Below are 18,353 nucleotides of genomic sequence, written 5' to 3'. Positions count from 1 at the left end.
AGCAACAACAAAAAACACTACTCGACCTGACTAACCAATCACATCACACGCTATCCCTGACGTCAGCGAGTCAGCGCGCTGGGCTGGGTTAGTCCTCCATCTTGGCTCAGGCTAGCAGGGTTGCTAGCAGAGTGTTAGTAGTAACTATAGAGCAGCTGAACGGATCGGACCGCTATTGAGCCGACCGAACCTGGACCGTCTTACTGGGCCGACACGAGCCAGAGGCCGGCAGGGCAGATCTGGACTCATTCTTACTCCACGAACACGTCCAGCCGGTGATTTTGGGCGGCTAACGGACTCACCGGCTAACTTAGCCCGCAAAGAGGAACTGTTGCTCCGGTTCAGTTTGGATCGATGTCAGTTCAAAACTGCCGGAAGAGAGGCTGTGCCGAGCAGAGCCTGGCCAGATAACCCACTGGCCGTGTAGCTGGGACCGGGGCCGGTGATGTCGGGTGGTGACCTGCTCAGGTAAAAGCAAAGTGAAGTTCCACAGGTGTTTCAGGCGGACAGGCGGCTTCATGTGCGGACCTCCGTCACATTGACCCGGGTAACATGTCCACCAGGACCCCCCTGCCCACCGTCAACGAGCGGGACACCGAACAGGTGCGTGTGAGCGTGTTTTTCCTGTTTACTTAGAACTGACCAAGAATCAGTAAGTTTTCCATCGAACCAAACCCAGATGAGTTCCATCAGCAGTTGAATTCTGGACATTTCCAGGGTGTTCCAGTAGTCTGAGTGGACCCGTTTCTGGTTTTTCTGTCCTGGTTCTGGATTACGGGCTTTTTATGAGTTTCAAGGGTCTGAGGGTTAAAGTACTGGCAGTTCTCCATCAGGTTCTGAATCCGATTCCAGATGGTTTCTGGTTCTGAGGAGAACTTTTGTTGTTTTTTGTGGACTCTCACATGGAAGTTCTGTAGGTTTTGTTAGAGGTCTTTGCTGGTTCCTTTTGTCTGGTGCTCCTGATTGAGTCCTCTGACTGGGTCACATCCTGTCAGTGATGTCATCGGGGGGGTGTCTCATTTCAGAGGAACCTTGTTGGTGCTGTTGGGTGGTTCTGGTCCAAAGTCGCTTTAAATGTCTGCTGATCAGTGTTCTGTGTGTCTGTTTCCCAGCATGCCTCAGGGAAAGATGAGCGTGTCAAGGTGTCATCGCGCCCCGTCCACTCGGCTCGCTGTAAGAACGGCACCGGAGACGAGGCGCCCCACGTGGGGAACTATCGGCTGCTGAAAACCATTGGGAAGGGAAATTTTGCCAAAGTGAAGCTGGCTCGCCACGCCCTGACGGGACGAGAGGTGAGGCGCCGCCGCAGGGGCTGCTGGGAAATATCTGCCCTCAGGTACTGAGAACGGGTCTGTGTGTCTCTGGCAGGTGGCCGTCAAGATCATCGATAAGACCCAGCTTAACCCTAGCAGCCTGCAGAAGGTGAGCTGAACCGTCCTGATCTGAGCCAGAACTGGGCTGAGCATCAGACTAACGTCCTGCTGTGTTTCTGTGTCTCAGCTCTTCAGGGAGGTCCGAATCATGAAGGTCCTGAACCACCCCAACATTGGTGAGTACTGACCCGACTCCAGGTGGAAAACACCTGGGTTGGGCCGACCCATAACTTCATCGGTTAATGTCTGAAGAGAACAACTCGAGTTCTGGTTCTGCTGAGTCTCACCTGCACCTGTTTTACCCGTCTCACCTGTACCTGTTTCACCCGTCTCACCTGTACCTGTTTCACCCGTCTCACCTGTACCCGTCTAACCTGCACCTGTTTCACCCGTCTCACCTGTACTTGTCTCACCTGTACCCGTTTCACCCGTCTCACCTGTACCCGTTTCACCCGTCTTACCTGTACCCGTTTCACCCGTCTAACCTGCACCCGTTTCACCCGTCTCACCTGCACCTGTTTCACCCGTCTCACCTGTACCTGTTTCACCTGTCTCACCTGTACCTGTTTCACCCGTCTCACCTGCACCTGTTTCACCCGTCTCACCTGTACCTGTTTCACTTGTCTCACCTGTACTTGTCTCACCTGCACCTGTTTCACCCGTCTCACCTGCACCTGTTTCACCCGTCTCACCTGTACCTGTTTCACCTGTCTCACCTGTACCTGTTTCACCTGCACCTGTTTCACCCGTCTCACCTGCACCTGTTTCACCCGTCTCACCTGCACCTGTTTCACCCGTCTCACTTGTACCTGTTTCACCCGTCTCACTCGTCTAACCTGCACCCGTTTCACCCGTCTCACCTGTACCCGTTTCACCCGTCTCACCTGTACCCGTCTCACCTGTACCCGTTTCACCCGTCTCACCTGTACCCGTCTCACCCGTCTCACCTGTACCCGTCTCACCCGTCTCACCTGTACCCGTTTCACCCGTCTCACCTGTACTTGTTTCACCCGTCTCACCTGTACCCGTTTCACCCGTCTCACCTGTACCCGTCTCACCTGTACCCGTTTCACCCGTCTCCCCTGTACCTGTTTCACCCATCTCACCTGTACCCGTTTCACCCGTCTCACCTGTACCCGTTTCACCCGTCTCACCTGTACTTGTTTCACCCGTCTCACCTGTACCCGTTTCACCCGTCTCACCTGTACCCGTCTCACCTGTACCCGTCTCACCTGTACCCGTTTCACCCGTCTCACCTGTACCCGTCTCACCTGCACCCGTTTCACCCGTCTCCCCTGTACCTGTTTCACCCATCTCACCTGTACCCGTTTCACCCGTCTCACCTGTACCTGTTTCACCCATCTCACCTGTACCCGTTTCACCCGTCTCACCTGTACTTGTTTCACCCGTCTCACCTGTACCCGTTTCACCCGTCTCACCTGTACCCGTCTCACCTGTACCCGTTTCACCCGTCTCACCTGTACCCGTCTCACCTGCACCTGTTTCACCCGTCTCACCTGCACCTGTTTCACCCGTCTCACCTGTACCTGTTTCACCTGTCTCACCTGTACCTGTTTCACCTGCACCTGTTTCACCCGTCTCACCTGCACCTGTTTCACCCGTCTCACCTGCACCTGTTTCACCCGTCTCACCTGTACCTGTTTCACCCGTCTCACTCGTCTAACCTGCACCCGTTTCACCCGTCTCACCTGTACCCGTTTCACCCGTCTCACCTGTACCCGTCTCACCTGTACCCGTCTCACCTGTACCCGTTTCACCCGTCTCACCTGTACCCGTCTCACCTGCACCCGTTTCACCCGTCTCCCCTGTACCTGTTTCACCCATCTCCCCTGTACCTGTTTCACCCATCTCACCTGTACCCGTTTCACCCGTCTCACCTGTACCCGTTTCACCCGTCTCACCTGTACCTGTTTCACCCGTCTCACCTGTACCCGTTTCACCCGTCTCACCTGTACCCGTCTCACCTGTACCCGTCTCACCTGTACCCGTTTCACCCGTCTCACCTGTACCCGTCTCACCTGCACCCGTTTCACCCGTCTCCCCTGTACCTGTTTCACCCGTCTCACCTGTACCCGTTTCACCCGTCTCACCTGTACCTGTTTCACCCATCTCACCTGTACCCGTTTCACCCGTCTCACCTGTACTTGTTTCACCCGTCTCACCTGTACCCGTTTCACCCGTCTCACCTGTACCCGTCTCACCTGTACCTGTTTCACCCATCTCACCTGTACCCGTTTCACCCGTCTCACTTGTACTTGTTTCACCCGTCTCACCTGTACCCGTTTCACCCGTCTCACCTGTACCCGTCTCACCTGTACCCGTTTCACCCGTCTCACCTGTACCCGTCTCACCTGCACCCGTTTCACCCGTCTCCCCTGCACCCGTTTCACCCATCTCACCTGTACCCGTTTCACCCGTCTCACCTGTACTTGTTTCACCCGTCTCACCTGTACCCGTTTCACCCGTCTCACCTGTACCCGTCTCACCTGTACCCGTTTCACCCGTCTCACCTGTACCCGTCTCACCTGCACCCGTTTCACCCGTCTCCCCTGTACCTGTTTCACCCATCTCACCTGTACCCGTTTCACCCGTCTCACCTGTACTTGTTTCACCCGTCTCACCTGTACCCGTTTCACCCGTCTCACCTGTACCCGTCTCACCTGTACCCGTTTCACCCGTCTCACCTGTACCCGTTTCACCCGTCTCACCTGTACCCGTTTCACCCGTCTCACCTGTACCCGTCTCACCTGTACCTGTTTCACCCGTCTCACCTGCACCCGTTTCACCCGTCTCACCTGTACCCGTTTCACCCGTCTCACCTGTACCTGTTTCACCCATCTCACCTGTACCCATCTCACCTGTACCTGTTTCACCCGTCTCACCTGCACCCGTTTCACCCGTCTCACCTGCACCCGTTTCACCCGTCTCACCTGTACCCGTTTCACCCGTCTCACCTGTACCCATTTCACCCGTCTCACCTGTACCCGTCTCACCTGCACCCGTTTCACCCGTCTCACCTGTACCCGTTTCACCCGTCTCACCTGTACCCGTTTCACCCGTCTCACCTGTACCCGTTTCACCCGTCTCACCTGTACCCGTTTCACCCGTCTCACCTGTACCCGTCTCACCTGTACTTGTTTCACCCGTCTCACCTGTACCCGTTTCACCCGTCTCACCTGTACCCGTCTCACCTGTACTTGTTTCACCCGTCTCACCTGTACCCGTTTCACCCGTCTCACCTGTACCCGTCTCACCTGTACCCGTTTCACCCGTCTCACCTGTACCCGTTTCACCCGTCTCCCCTGCACCCGTTTCACCCATCTCACCTGTACCCGTTTCACCCGTCTCACCTGTACTTGTTTCACCCGTCTCACCTGTACCCGTTTCACCCGTCTCACCTGTACCCGTCTCACCTGTACCCGTTTCACCCGTCTCACCTGTACCCGTCTCACCTGCACCCGTTTCACCCGTCTCCCCTGTACCTGTTTCACCCATCTCACCTGTACCCGTTTCACCCGTCTCACCTGTACTTGTTTCACCCGTCTCACCTGTACCCGTTTCACCCGTCTCACCTGTACCCGTCTCACCTGTACCCGTTTCACCCGTCTCACCTGTACCCGTTTCACCCGTCTCACCTGTACCCGTTTCACCCGTCTCACCTGTACCCGTCTCACCTGTACCTGTTTCACCCGTCTCACCTGCACCCGTTTCACCCGTCTCACCTGTACCCGTTTCACCCGTCTCACCTGTACCTGTTTCACCCGTCTCACCTGTACCCATCTCACCTGTACCTGTTTCACCCGTCTCACCTGCACCCGTTTCACCCGTCTCACCTGCACCCGTTTCACCCGTCTCACCTGTACCCGTTTCACCCGTCTCACCTGTACCCATTTCACCCGTCTCACCTGTACCCGTCTCACCTGTACCCGTTTCACCCGTCTCACCTGCACCCGTTTCACCCGTCTCACCTGTACCCGTTTCACCCGTCTCACCTGTACCCGTTTCACCCGTCTCACCTGTACCCGTTTCACCCGTCTCACCTGTACCCGTCTCACCTGTACTTGTTTCACCCGTCTCACCTGTACCCGTTTCACCCGTCTCACCTGTACCCGTCTCACCTGTACTTGTTTCACCCGTCTCACCTGTACCCGTTTCACCCGTCTCACCTGTACCCGTCTCACCTGTACTTGTTTCACCCGTCTCACCTGTACCCGTTTCACCCGTCTCACCTGTACCCGTCTCACCTGTACCCGTTTCACCCGTCTCACCTGTACCCGTTTCACCCGTCTCACCTGTACCCGTTTCACCCGTCTCACCTGTACCCGTCTCACCCGTCTCACCTGTACCTGTCTCACCCGTCTCACCTGTACCTGTCTCACCCGTCTCACCTGTACCTGTCTCACCCGTCTCACCTGTACCTGTCTCACCTGTGTTTGTCTCACCCGTCTCACCTGCACCCGTTTCACCCGTCTTACCTGTACCAGTTTCACCCGTCTCACCTGCACCCGTTTCACCCGTCTCACCTGTACCCGTTTCACCCGTCTAACCTGTACCCGTTTCACCCGTCTCACCTGTACCCGTTTCACCCGTCTCACCTGTACCCGTTTCACCCGTCTCACCTGTACCCGTTTCACCCGTCTCACCTGTACCCGTTTCACCCGTCTCCCCTGTACCCGTTTCACCCATCTCACCTGTACCCGTTTCACCCGTCTCACCTGTACCTGTCTCACCCGTCTCACCTGCACCCGTTTCACCCGTCTCACCTGTACCCGTCTCACTCGTCTAACCTGCACCCGTTTCACCCGTCTCACCTGTACCCGTCTCACCTGTACCCGTTTCACCCGTCTCACCTGCACCCGTTTCACCCGTCTCACCTGTACCCGTTTCACCCGTCTCACCTGTACCCGTTTCACCCGTCTCACCTGTACCCGTTTCACCCGTCTCACCTGTACCCGTTTCACCCGTCTCACCTGTACCCGTCTCACCTGTACTTGTTTCACCCGTCTCACCCGTCTCACCTGTACCCGTTTCACCCGTCTCACCTGTACCCGTTTCACCCGTCTCCCCTGTACCCGTTTCACCCATCTCACCTGTACCCGTTTCACCCGTCTCACCTGTACCTGTCTCACCCGTCTCACCTGCACCCGTTTCACCCGTCTCACCTGTACCCGTCTCACTCGTCTAACCTGCACCCGTTTCACCCGTCTCACCTGTACCCGTTTCACCCGTCCCACCTGTACCCGTTTCACCCGTCTCCCCTGTACCCGTTTCACCCGTCTCACCTGTACCTGTCTCACCTGTACCCGTTTCACCCGTCTCACCTGTACCCGTTTCACCCGTCTCACCTGTACCCGTTTCACCCGTCTCACCTGTACCCGTCTCACCTGTACCCGTTTCACCCGTCTCACCTGTACCTGTTTCACCCGTCTCACTCGTCTAACCTGCACTCGTCTCACCTGTACCCGTTTCACCCGTCTCACCTGTACCCGTTTCACCCGTCTCACCTGTACCCGTTTCACCCGTCTCCCCTGTACCCGTCTCACCTGTACCCGTTTCACCTGTCTCACCTGTACCCGTTTCACCCGTCTCACCTGTTCCCGTTTCACCCGTCTCACCTGTACCGTCTCACCCGTCTCACCTGTACCTGTTTCACCCGTCTCACCTGCACCCGTTTCACCCGTCTCACCTGTACCTCTTTCACCCGTCTCACCTGCACCCGTTTCACCCATCTCACCTGTACCCGTTTCACCCGTCTCACCTGTACCCGTCTCACCTGTACCCGTCTCACCTGCACCCGTTTCACCCGTCTCACCTGTACCTGTTTCACCCGTCTCACCTGTACTTCTCTCACCTGTACCCGTTTCACCCGTCTCACCTGTACCTGTTTCACCCGTCTCACCTGTACCCGTTTCACCCGTCTCACCTGTACCCGTTTCACCCGTCTCACCTGTACCCGTCTCACCTGTACCCGTTTCACCCGTCTCACCTGTACCTGTTTCACCCGTCTCACCTGTACCCGTTTCACCCGTCTCACCTGTACCCGTTTCACCCGTCTCACCTGTACCTGTCTCACCTGTACCCGTTTCACCCGTCTCACCTGTACCCGTTTCACCCGTCTCACCTGTACTTTTCTCACCTGTACCCGTTTCACCCGTCTCACCTGTACCTGTCTCACCCGTCTCACCTGTACCTGTCTCACCTGTCTCACAGTGAAGCTGTTTGAGGTGATAGAGACAGAGAAGACTCTGTACCTCGTGATGGAATACGCCAGCGGAGGTCAGTCACCTGTTAAAACACACCTTTCACAAACCTGGACTGCATGAACAGGTGATCCTCCTCTCTGTGTGCAGGTGAAGTGTTCGACTACCTCGTAGCTCATGGGAGGATGAAGGAGAAGGAGGCCAGGGCTAAATTTAGACAGGTAACACAGAGGTGGACCGAGTGACCCGGCTGTTTGAAGCCTGGCGGCAGAACTCAACCTGTGTGTGTGTGTCCACAGATTGTCTCTGCGGTCCAGTACTGCCATCAGAAACGCATTGTCCACCGAGACCTGAAGGTAACTCTTACAGCTGACCTGAATACCCCAGCAACAGTAAACACTCAGTTAGTTAGTTAGGAAAAACAGACTGACACTCCTCCAGCTCTCAGAGGAGTTCTGCTGGACCCAGACCAGGTGCTGATTTACTCACCAGAGTGCAGTAGGTCACATCTACCTGTGCAGGTGTTCTCAGAGGTCTAAGAGCTGCCTGAAGCTCCAAGGTAGGGTTAGTTTGGCTCAAGGGTTGTAGTGGTCTCTTCTCAGAGCCCAGCCAACGTTAATAAAACTGTCAGACTTATGTACGGCTTCCTGGTTCTGCTGGACCAGAGGTCCATTGTAGCAGAGTAACCCCCCCCCAGCTCTCTGGGATCACCTGCACAGTTATAGGACTGTAGGGTCAGATCCTTCTAGCATCATTAACCCATCCAGGTGACCCCACCTCTGATTGGCTGACAGGGACCTGTCACTCCTCCTCCTGCAGGCAGAGAACCTTCTCTTGGATGCCGACATGAACATTAAAATCGCAGATTTTGGCTTCAGTAACGAGTTCAATGTCGGTGGGAAACTGGACACTTTCTGTGGCTCTCCCCCATACGCTGCACCTGAACTCTTCCAGGTAAAAACAAGCTTCACGTCTCAGGTACAGCAACCTGTTCCTCAGGTGGAGTTACACCTGAAAACACCTGAGCCAGCTCTGTTTCCACTCTGTCATGTGTGTGCATTCAGGGGAAGAAGTACGACGGTCCAGAGGTGGATGTGTGGAGTCTGGGAGTGATTCTCTACACCCTGGTCAGTGGGTCGCTGCCTTTTGATGGACAGAACCTCAAGGTGAGTCCCTCACAGCTGTGATCACCTTTCCCTGCATCCAGGGCAGCGTTAGCTTAGCTCAGCACAAAGACTGGAATGCTGTGTGGTTCAGAAGATGACCCAAGGATGGTCCGGTGACCCACATCTGTGTTTGTGTCGTCAGGAGCTCAGAGAGCGGGTGCTGCGAGGGAAGTACCGGATCCCCTTCTACATGTCTACCGACTGCGAGAACCTGCTGAAACGCTTCCTGGTGCTGAACCCGGGGAAGAGAGGAACGCTGGAGGTCAGAACCCTTCACATAGCAATGTGTTCTGATCTGAATTCACAGAATTACAACATTTATGAAGAAATTTTGATGGGTGCCAATGGTGCTACTGCCCCCCGAGAGACCTGCTCGTTGCCAGTCAAACATTTAAAATCCCGTGTGAAGTATGAGATACTGGGCTGCTAAGGCGAAACCTGCCTGCTTTAGGCATCATGAAGAAGGGAAAGCGCACAGATGGCCTCTGAGCCAGAGACACAGAGGAGAACAGGTTGTGCTGTTTTGCAGTAAAAATGTGTCTCGGTGAGGCAGATATTTTGGATGTGAGAGGCATTTGTTCGAGTAATTTTGTTATTCATTTCAAGCTTGTCAAATTAGAGTGAGAGGAGTCCGGATTTTTCCTAAAACATAAAGTGCCATTGTGTCAAAGCTATGCAATCTATCAACAAACCCTTTAGTTTAGTTAGAGTTGAGTCTTTCCTGTTCTGTTTAAACTTTGAATGTTGCCTCCGTGATACAGTATGGCTGAGTTATGAGGCCCCCGAATAGGGCTGTTTTTGTCCCATTATGTGCATTCCTCATGATTTTCAATGCATTTACATAGGGGCAAAATTCCCAGTTTTTCTCATTTTTCCAGAATTCCGTTTGAGTAATGAGAGAAAAATACAAGCACACTATTCCCAATAGCTGCGCACGTGGGGATGTGCTTTTTATCCCGGTTGGACCAACGGTGCAGGACAAGTAGCGCGCCGAAATTTAGGGCTGAAACGGGAGAATAATTCAGTTCAGTTACCTGAACGTTAGCTAACAGTTACTTGGAAGTTAGCTGACAGTTACCTGAACATTACCTGGAAGTTAGCTGTCAGTTACCTGAACATTACCTGGAAGTTAGCTGACAGTTATCTGAACATTACCTGGAAGTTAGCTGACAGTTATCTGAACATTACCTGGAAGTTAGCTGACAGTTACCTGAACATTACCTGGAAGTTAGCTGACAGTTACCTGAACATTACCTGGAAGTTAGCTGACAGTTATCTGAACATTACCTGGAAGTTAGCTGACAGTTACCTGAACATTACCTGGAAGTTAGCTGACAGTTACCTGAACATTACCTGGAAGTTAGCTGACAGTTACCTGAACATTACCTGGAAGTTAGCTGACAGTTACCTGAACATTACCTGGAAGTTAGCTGACAGTTACCTGAACATTACCTGGAAGTTAGCTGACAGTTACCTGAACATTACCTGGAAGTTAGCTGACAGTTATCTGAACATTACCTGGAAGTTAGCTGACAGTTATCTGAACATTACCTGGAAGTTAGCTGACAGTTACCTGAACATTACCTGGAAGTTAGCTGACAGTTACCTGAACATTACCTGGAAGTTAGCTGACAGTTACCTGAACATTACCTGGAAGTTAGCTGACAGTTACTTGGAAGTTAGCTGACAGTTACCTGAACATTACCTGGAAGTTAGCTGTCAGTTACCTGAACATTACCTGGAAGTTAGCTGACAGTTATCTGAACATTACCTGGAAGTTAGCTGACAGTTACCTGAACATTACCTGGAAGTTAGCTGACAGTTACCTGAACATTACCTGGAAGTTAGCTGACAGTTACCTGAACATTACCTGGAAGTTAGCTGACAGTTATCTGAACATTACCTGGAAGTTAGCTGACAGTTATCTGAACATTACCTGGAAGTTAGCTGACAGTTACCTGAACATTACCTGGAAGTTAGCTGACAGTTACCTGAACATTACCTGGAAGTTAGCTGACAGTTACCTGAACATTACCTGGAAGTTAGCTGACAGTTATCTGAACATTACCTGGAAGTTAGCTGACAGTTATCTGAACATTACCTGGAAGTTAGCTGACAGTTATCTGAACATTACCTGGAAGTTAGCTGACAGTTATCTGAACATTACCTGGAAGTTAGCTGACAGTTACCTGAACATTACCTGGAAGTTAGCTGACAGTTACCTGAACATTACCTGGAAGTTAGCTGACAGTTACCTGAACATTACCTGGAAGTTAGCAGACAGTTACCTGAACATTACCTGGAAGTTAGCTGACAGTTACCTGAACATTACCTGGAAGTTAGCTGACTGTTACCTGAACATTACCTGGAAGTTAGCTGACAGTTACCTGAACATTACCTGGAAGTTAGCTGACAGTTATCTGAACATTACCTGGAAGTTAGCTGACAGTTATCTGAACATTACCTGGAAGTTAGCTGACAGTTATCTGAACATTACCTGGAAGTTAGCTGACAGTTACCTGAACATTACCTGGAAGTTAGCTGACAGTTATCTGAACATTACCTGGAAGTTAGCTGACAGTTATCTGAACATTACCTGGAAGTTAGCTGACAGTTACCTGAACATTACCTGGAAGTTAGCTGAACATTACCTGGAAGTTAGCTGACAGTTACCTGAACATTACCTGGAAGTTAGCTGACAGTTATCTGAACATTACCTGGAAGTTAGCTGACAGTTACATGAACATTACCTGGAAGTTAGCTGACAGTTATCTGAACATTACCTGGAAGTTAGCTGACAGTTATCTGAACATTACCTGGAAGTTAGCTGACAGTTACCTGAACATTACCTGGAAGTTAGCTGACAGTTACCTGAACATTACCTGGAAGTTAGCTGACAGTTACCTGAACATTACCTGGAAGTTAGCTGACAGTTACCTGAACATTACCTGGAAGTTAGCTGACAGTTACCTGAACATTACCTGGAAGTTAGCTGACAGTTACCTGAACATTACCTGGAAGTTAGCTGACAGTTACCTGAACATTACCTGGAAGTTAGCTGACAGTTATCTGAACATTACCTGGAAGTTAGCTGACAGTTATCTGAACATTACCTGGAAGTTAGCTGACAGTTACCTGAACATTACCTGGAAGTTAGCTGACAGTTATCTGAACATTACCTGGAAGTTAGCTGACAGTTATCTGAACATTACCTGGAAGTTAGCTGACAGTTACCTGAACATTACCTGGAAGTTAGCTGACAGTTACCTGAACATTACCTGGAAGTTAGCTGACAGTTACCTGAACATTACCTGGAAGTTAGCTGACAGTTACCTGAACATTACCTGGAAGTTAGCTGACAGTTACCTGAACATTACCTGGAAGTTAGCTGACAGTTACCTGAACATTACCTGGAAGTTAGCTGACAGTTACCTGAACATTACCTGGAAGTTAGCTGACAGTTATCTGAACATTACCTGGAAGTTAGCTGACAGTTACCTGAACATTACCTGGAAGTTAGCTGACAGTTACCTGAACATTACCTGGAAGTTAGCTGACAGTTACCTGAACATTACCTGGAAGTTAGCTGACAGTTACCTGAACATTACCTGGAAGTTAGCTGACAGTTACCTGAACATTACCTGGAAGTTAGCTGACAGTTACCTGAACATTACCTGGAAGTTAGCTGACAGTTACCTGAACATTACCTGGAAGTTAGCTGACAGTTACCTGAACATTACCTGGAAGTTAGCTGACAGTTATCTGAACATTACCTGGAAGTTAGCTGACAGTTATCTGAACATTACCTGGAAGTTAGCTGACAGTTACCTGAACATTACCTGGAAGTTAGCTGACAGTTATCTGAACATTACCTGGAAGTTAGCTGACAGTTACCTGAACATTACCTGGAAGTTAGCTGACAGTTACCTGAACATTACCTGGAAGTTAGCTGACAGTTACCTGAACATTACCTGGAAGTTAGCTGACAGTTACCTGAACATTACCTGGAAGTTAGCTGACAGTTACCTGAACATTACCTGGAAGTTAGCTGACAGTTACCTGAACATTACCTGGAAGTTAGCTGACAGTTACCTGAACATTACCTGGAAGTTAGCTGACAGTTATCTGAACATTACCTGGAAGTTAGCTGACAGTTACCTGTGTCTTTGTCTTCAGCAAATCATGAAGGATCGCTGGATCAATATCGGCAATGATGAAGAGGATCTGAAACCGTTTGTAGAGCCAGAGGTGGACATCGGAGACCAGAGCAGGATAGGTACACACATCTGTTGGTGTGTAATAACAAATTTATTAACAGGTGTATTGATTTGTTTGTTGATGTTTGTGGTCAGACCTGATGGTGGGGATGGGATACTCCAGAGACAAGATCAACGATTCACTTGCCAAAATGAAGTACGATGACATCACCGCTACCTACCTGCTGCTGGGCCGTGAGGCGGCTGAGGTGAGGGGTAACCATGATAACCACAGGTGAGGCGCTCAGACTCTGCAGCGCTAACAGGTGTCTGTTGTTCAGGTGGAGGGCGACACGTCCTCTCTGCTCAAAGACCGTCCATCCGGCAGCAGCCAGTCTCCTGCTCACCTGCCCACTCCACGCTCCTCCTCCAAACAGAGGAGGTACAGTGACCAAGGTATGCTCCAGAACCAGAACCAGCTACACAAAACGCATCTGAGCTACTAACCGCATCCTCTCCTCCGCTCCACAGTGTGTCCTTCAGCTGCTCCTCCCCCCAGGAAGAGTCCAGCAGGGGTGGTGGCAGAGGGCGAGGCCAAGCAGGAGAGGGGAGGTCAGAACAGGAGGTCCAGTCCATCAGAGGGTCCCAGCCCGCTGCTCGGCAACGCCCACAACCCCAATGTGAGCGACATCCCTGAGCGCAGGAAGACATCAGCCACGCCACCTGTGAGTACCTGCCTTGCAGGTGAATGCATCTGAGAGGCGGGGTTTCCAGCAGGCAATCACAGAGTGTGTTTGTTGCAGGCGGCAGCGTCCAACATGACGAGGAGGAACACATATGTGTGCAACGAGCGGAGCGCCACAGACCAGACCTCTGCGGTCCACAACGGCAAGGAGAACAGGTAGGGTCCACCTGCTGTCCTCTTCTCCCGCTCTGACACTCAGACATGTAACCTCCCCGTCCCTTCCCTCAGCTCAGCCACGCCCACTCAGCATGCTGTGGGTGGAGCCTCCACGCACAGCATCAGCAGCGGAGCCACGCCTCCCGACCGACTGCGATTTCCTCGGGGGACGGCGAGCCGCAGCACCTTTCACGGAGGACAGCTCCGAGACAGACGCACCGCTACCTACAACGGCCCGCCGGCTTCGCCCAGCCTGTCACATGACGCCACGCCCCTCTCCCAATCACAGGCCAGAGGCTCCACCAACCTGTTCTCCAAACTCACCTCCAAACTCACACGCAGGTACGCCAGAGCAGAGCATCATGGGAGCTGTAGTTTCCTTAGACCAGCGGCTCTTTCATCCCTCTGCTGCGGCTCCCTGTGACTTAGTAACGAGGCTCTAATTTTATTTCATTTTATTTTGGTTTGTTAGTCTTTTTAATTTAATTCTAAATATGGAGGCACCCCCGGTGGGCCTATCTTGGATAAATCCAAGAAAAGAAAAGTTTCTGAAGAAAATGGAACATTTAAGGCTACTGGATAAGTCTACTTAATATGTGCTGAGAAAACATCAAAAAATGACATCATTTCCAGAATAAACACTCAGCCTTTGCTGAAAAAATGTCTGGATAGATTTGCTGCAGGTGGATAATTTAGGTACAGGTAGAGTACATAATGTTTTGTTTTCTGTCGCAGCTCATTGATTCAGAGATGCAACACGATTTTATACATAAAGGTAAAAACTATATATTCAGTGTTATCTTCATTTCAGATGTCAAAAGGGTTTTTGTAGCTCCCGGTGTTTCCTTCCTTCCTTCCTTCCTTCCTTCCTTCCTTCCTTCCTTCCTTCCTTCCTTCCTTCCTTCCTTCCCTTCTTCTTTTCCTCCTATCCTTCCTTCCTTCCTTCCTTCCTTCCCTTCTTCTTTTCCTCCTATCCTTCCTTCCTTCCTTCCTTCCTTCCTTCCTTCCTTCCTTCCTTCCTTCCTTCCTTCCTTCCTTCCTTCCTTCCTTCCTTCCTTCCTTCCTCCTTTTCCATTTCCTTTCTGCCTTCCTTCCTTCCTCCTTTTCCATTTCCTTTCTGCCTTCCTTCCTTCCTTCCTTCCTCCTTTACCTTTCCTTTCTGCCTTCCTCGTGTCAGAGGTGGAGAGTAATGACACACAGGAGGAGTCCAGGTGAATTGGATAGGTGTGAGCAGGAAGTCCAATCAGAGAGCAGTGTTCAGCAGACTGACAGTTAAGGTGCTTTCAATCACCACTTTGTGAGGTAACTGCGCCCTGACACCTGTGTATCCCATCTCTCCGCAGCCGTAATGTGGCGTCTGACCAGAGGGAGGAACCTGCGTCTCCTGCTGCTTCTCACCTGAAGGAAGTTAAGCCGCGATCCCTCAGGTTCACCTGGAGCATGAAGACCACGTCCTCCATGGAGCCTCTGGACATGATGAGGGAGATCAGGAAGGTGCTGGACGCCAACAACTGTGACTACGAGCAGCGCGAGCGTTTCCTGCTGCTCTGCGTCCACGGAGACGGACACGCCGACAGCCTCGTCCAATGGGAGATGGAGGTGTGCAAACTGCCCCGCCTCTCCCTCAACGGCGTCCGCTTCAAACGCATTTCAGGAACATCCATCGCCTTCAAGAACATCGCTTCCAAGATCGCCAACGAGCTTAAGCTGTAGACGAACAGGTACATCTGCTTGTCTCTGTGACAGGTGGAGACAGAGACGAGTATGACGGGTACAGGTGGAGACAGACGGGTATGACGGGTACAGGTGGAGACAGATGGGTATGACGGGTACAGGTGGAGACAGAGACGAGTATGACGGGTACAGGTGGAGACAGATGGGTATGACGGGTACAGGTGGAGACAGAGACGAGTATGACGGGTACAGGTGGAGACAGATGGGTATGACGGGTACAGGTGGAGACAGAGACGAGTATGACGGGTACAGGTGGAGACAGAGACGAGTATGACGGGTACAGGTGGAGACAGACGGGTATGACGGGTACAGGTGGAGACAGACGGGTATGACAGGTACAGGTGGAGACAGAGACAGGTATGACGGGTACAGTTAGAGACAGAGACGAGTATGACGGGTACAGGTGGAGGCAGACGAGTATGACGGGTACAGGTGGAGGCAGACGGGTATGACGGGTACAGGTGGAGACAGACGGGTACGACGGGTACAGGTGGAGACAGAGACGAGTATGACGGGTACAGGTGGAGACAGAGACGAGTATGACGGGTACAGGTGGAGACAGACGGGTATGACGGGTACAGGTGGAGACAGACGGGTATGACGGGTACAGGTGGAGACAGAGACAGGTATGACGGGTACAGTTAGAGACAGAGACGAGTATGACGGGTACAGGTGGAGGCAGACGAGTATGACGGGTACAGGTGGAGGCAGACGGGTATGACGGGTACAGGTGGAGACAGACGGGTACGACGGGTACAGGTGGAGACAGAGACGAGTATGACGGGTACAGGTGGAGACAGATGGGTATGACGGGTACAGGTGGAGACAGACGGGTATGACAGGTACAGGTGGAGACAGAGACAGGTATGACGGGTACAGGTGGAGACAGACGGGTACGACGGGTACAGGTGGAGGCAGAGACAGGTATGACGGGTACAGTTAGAGACAGAGACGAGTATGACGGGTACAGGTGGAGACAGACGAGTATGACGGGTACGACGGGTACAGGTGGAGACAGAGATGAGTATGACGGGTACAGGTGGAGGCAGACGAGTATGACGGGTACAGGGGGAGGCAGACGAGTATGACGGGTACAGGTGGAGACAGACGGGTACGACGGGTACATGTGGAGACAGACGGGTACAGGTGGAGACAGACGGGTACGACGGGTACATGTGGAGACAGACGGGTACAGGTGGAGACAGACGGGTACGACGGGTACATGTGGAGACAGACGGGTACGACGGGTACAGGTGGAGGCAGACGGGTATAACGGGTACAGGGGTCTCCTTAATTCCCGCCGTGACCACGACAGAAAGACGTTCAGTTCATAAATGTGACTGATCTCTGGTCTCTGCTTGGTTGCAGCTGTCAGGTGGACTGATGGATCAGAGGTTTAATTTCTGCTGTTAGAACTTCATCTGATTGGACACTCCTCATTGATTATTGGCAATTGATGACACCACCTGCTCGTCTCTCTGTGTTTGTGTGTATGGGGTTTCCCTTCCAGCTCAGCAGGGACAGCTACACATCAGCCCTGGAAGCGTGGACTTGGTGCAAAGCATCTTCGGACTTGGAGTCCAGTGTTGTTTCACAGGAACTGTTGCAGAGAGCCTGCAGGTGTTTTTGGCCACGCCCACCTCAGCTCCATGGGCAGTCAGGTGGATAGCGTGTGTGTGTGAGTGTGTGTCCATGTAAATAGTTTCTCACCTTGATTTCATGTTGATTTTGTACATGTGAGCAGCCTGATGTTATCAGAACACCAGGCTCACCTGTCTCATTAAACACCTGAATGCAGCTCAGCCTCCTGTCATGAACCGCTCTGATCAATATTTATTGATTACATCATCGCACAAATGAAAGGCGGGGGGGGGGTCGATCTGATCGGGGGAACCTGTCGATCTAACTGGTGAGTTAAACGCTGCCCACAGTACCGTGGAGTTTCCTTCATCTTATTCATGGCAACCTCCGGTACTGAACCCAGTATAGATGCTGGAAAGGCCTTTGATAGGCTTGAGTGGCCCTATTTATTCAAGCTTCTATCTAAATTGGGATTTGACTGCTCTCCCCCTGAGTAGATGGAGCAGACGGGTGTCCCTCACCCCCTGGGTAACCCTTGCTATAGCCATCGAACCTCTGACCGTCACACAAGACTCGGAGATAAAGGGTGTGAAAGTGGCCAGACCTTACATAAAATTAGTCTTATGGCAGATTGTATCATTTTGCACTTAACAAATCCATTTGATTCCCTTGGTAAATAGAAACTGTTTTGCATACATTTGGGGCCGTTTCTGGATACGACAAAAGGGAAATTCTCCCACTCAAACTTTGACTTTAGCATCAGCAAAGAGGCCTGTTTAAATGGTCTCCAGGTGGGATTAGATACCTTGGAATTATGGTGGATAACAACCTTAAAAATGTGTACAAACTCGGTTTCCAACCACTGGTTAGTTGAATAATAGCGGATTTACAGAAATGGATAAATGTATCTATTACTGTAAATCTGGTGGAGGGTTAGGGTTAATATAACTACCCTAAACTGCATTAAAATGAATATATTACCAAGGCTCCAGTACCTCTGTCAGTCCTTACCGATTCCACTGCCAGTTTTTAAAAAAAAACCTTAATAAACATATCAGAGAATTCATTTGGAATGAATGGTAAGACTCCAAGGATCTCAATAGAAAAACTTACATGGGACTATAAACTGGGGGGTCTTATTTATTATAGACTTACTTATTTTCTTTTTGAAAGGGGAAATG

General features: G+C 51.4%; 1 protein-coding gene across 1 annotated transcript; it reads left to right on the top strand.

Moving 5' to 3' along the window:
• The first annotated feature begins 74 nt into the window (after positions 1-74).
• On the top strand, positions 75-17,422 carry LOC140266697 (MAP/microtubule affinity-regulating kinase 3-like). Its single transcript, XM_072361772.1, has 18 exons — positions 75-603; positions 1,113-1,292; positions 1,369-1,422; positions 1,501-1,549; positions 7,605-7,670; positions 7,745-7,815; positions 7,894-7,950; positions 8,414-8,548; positions 8,659-8,760; positions 8,903-9,022; positions 12,937-13,036; positions 13,113-13,225; positions 13,298-13,412; positions 13,488-13,681; positions 13,760-13,857; positions 13,930-14,199; positions 15,201-15,578; positions 16,960-17,422. Exons 1-17 carry the CDS (start codon positions 553-555, stop codon positions 15,568-15,570), a joined length of 2,145 nt encoding a protein of 714 aa, XP_072217873.1. The 5' UTR covers positions 75-552; the 3' UTR covers positions 15,571-15,578; positions 16,960-17,422.
• The last annotated feature ends 931 nt before the right edge of the window (positions 17,423-18,353 follow it).

This window comes from Leuresthes tenuis, unplaced genomic scaffold (assembly GCF_036924035.1).
Source record: "Leuresthes tenuis unplaced genomic scaffold, fLeuTen1.0.hap1 SCAF_13, whole genome shotgun sequence".
Lineage (NCBI taxonomy): Eukaryota > Metazoa > Chordata > Actinopteri > Atheriniformes > Atherinopsidae > Leuresthes > Leuresthes tenuis.
This window is presented reverse-complemented; position numbering and strand designations above follow the sequence as displayed.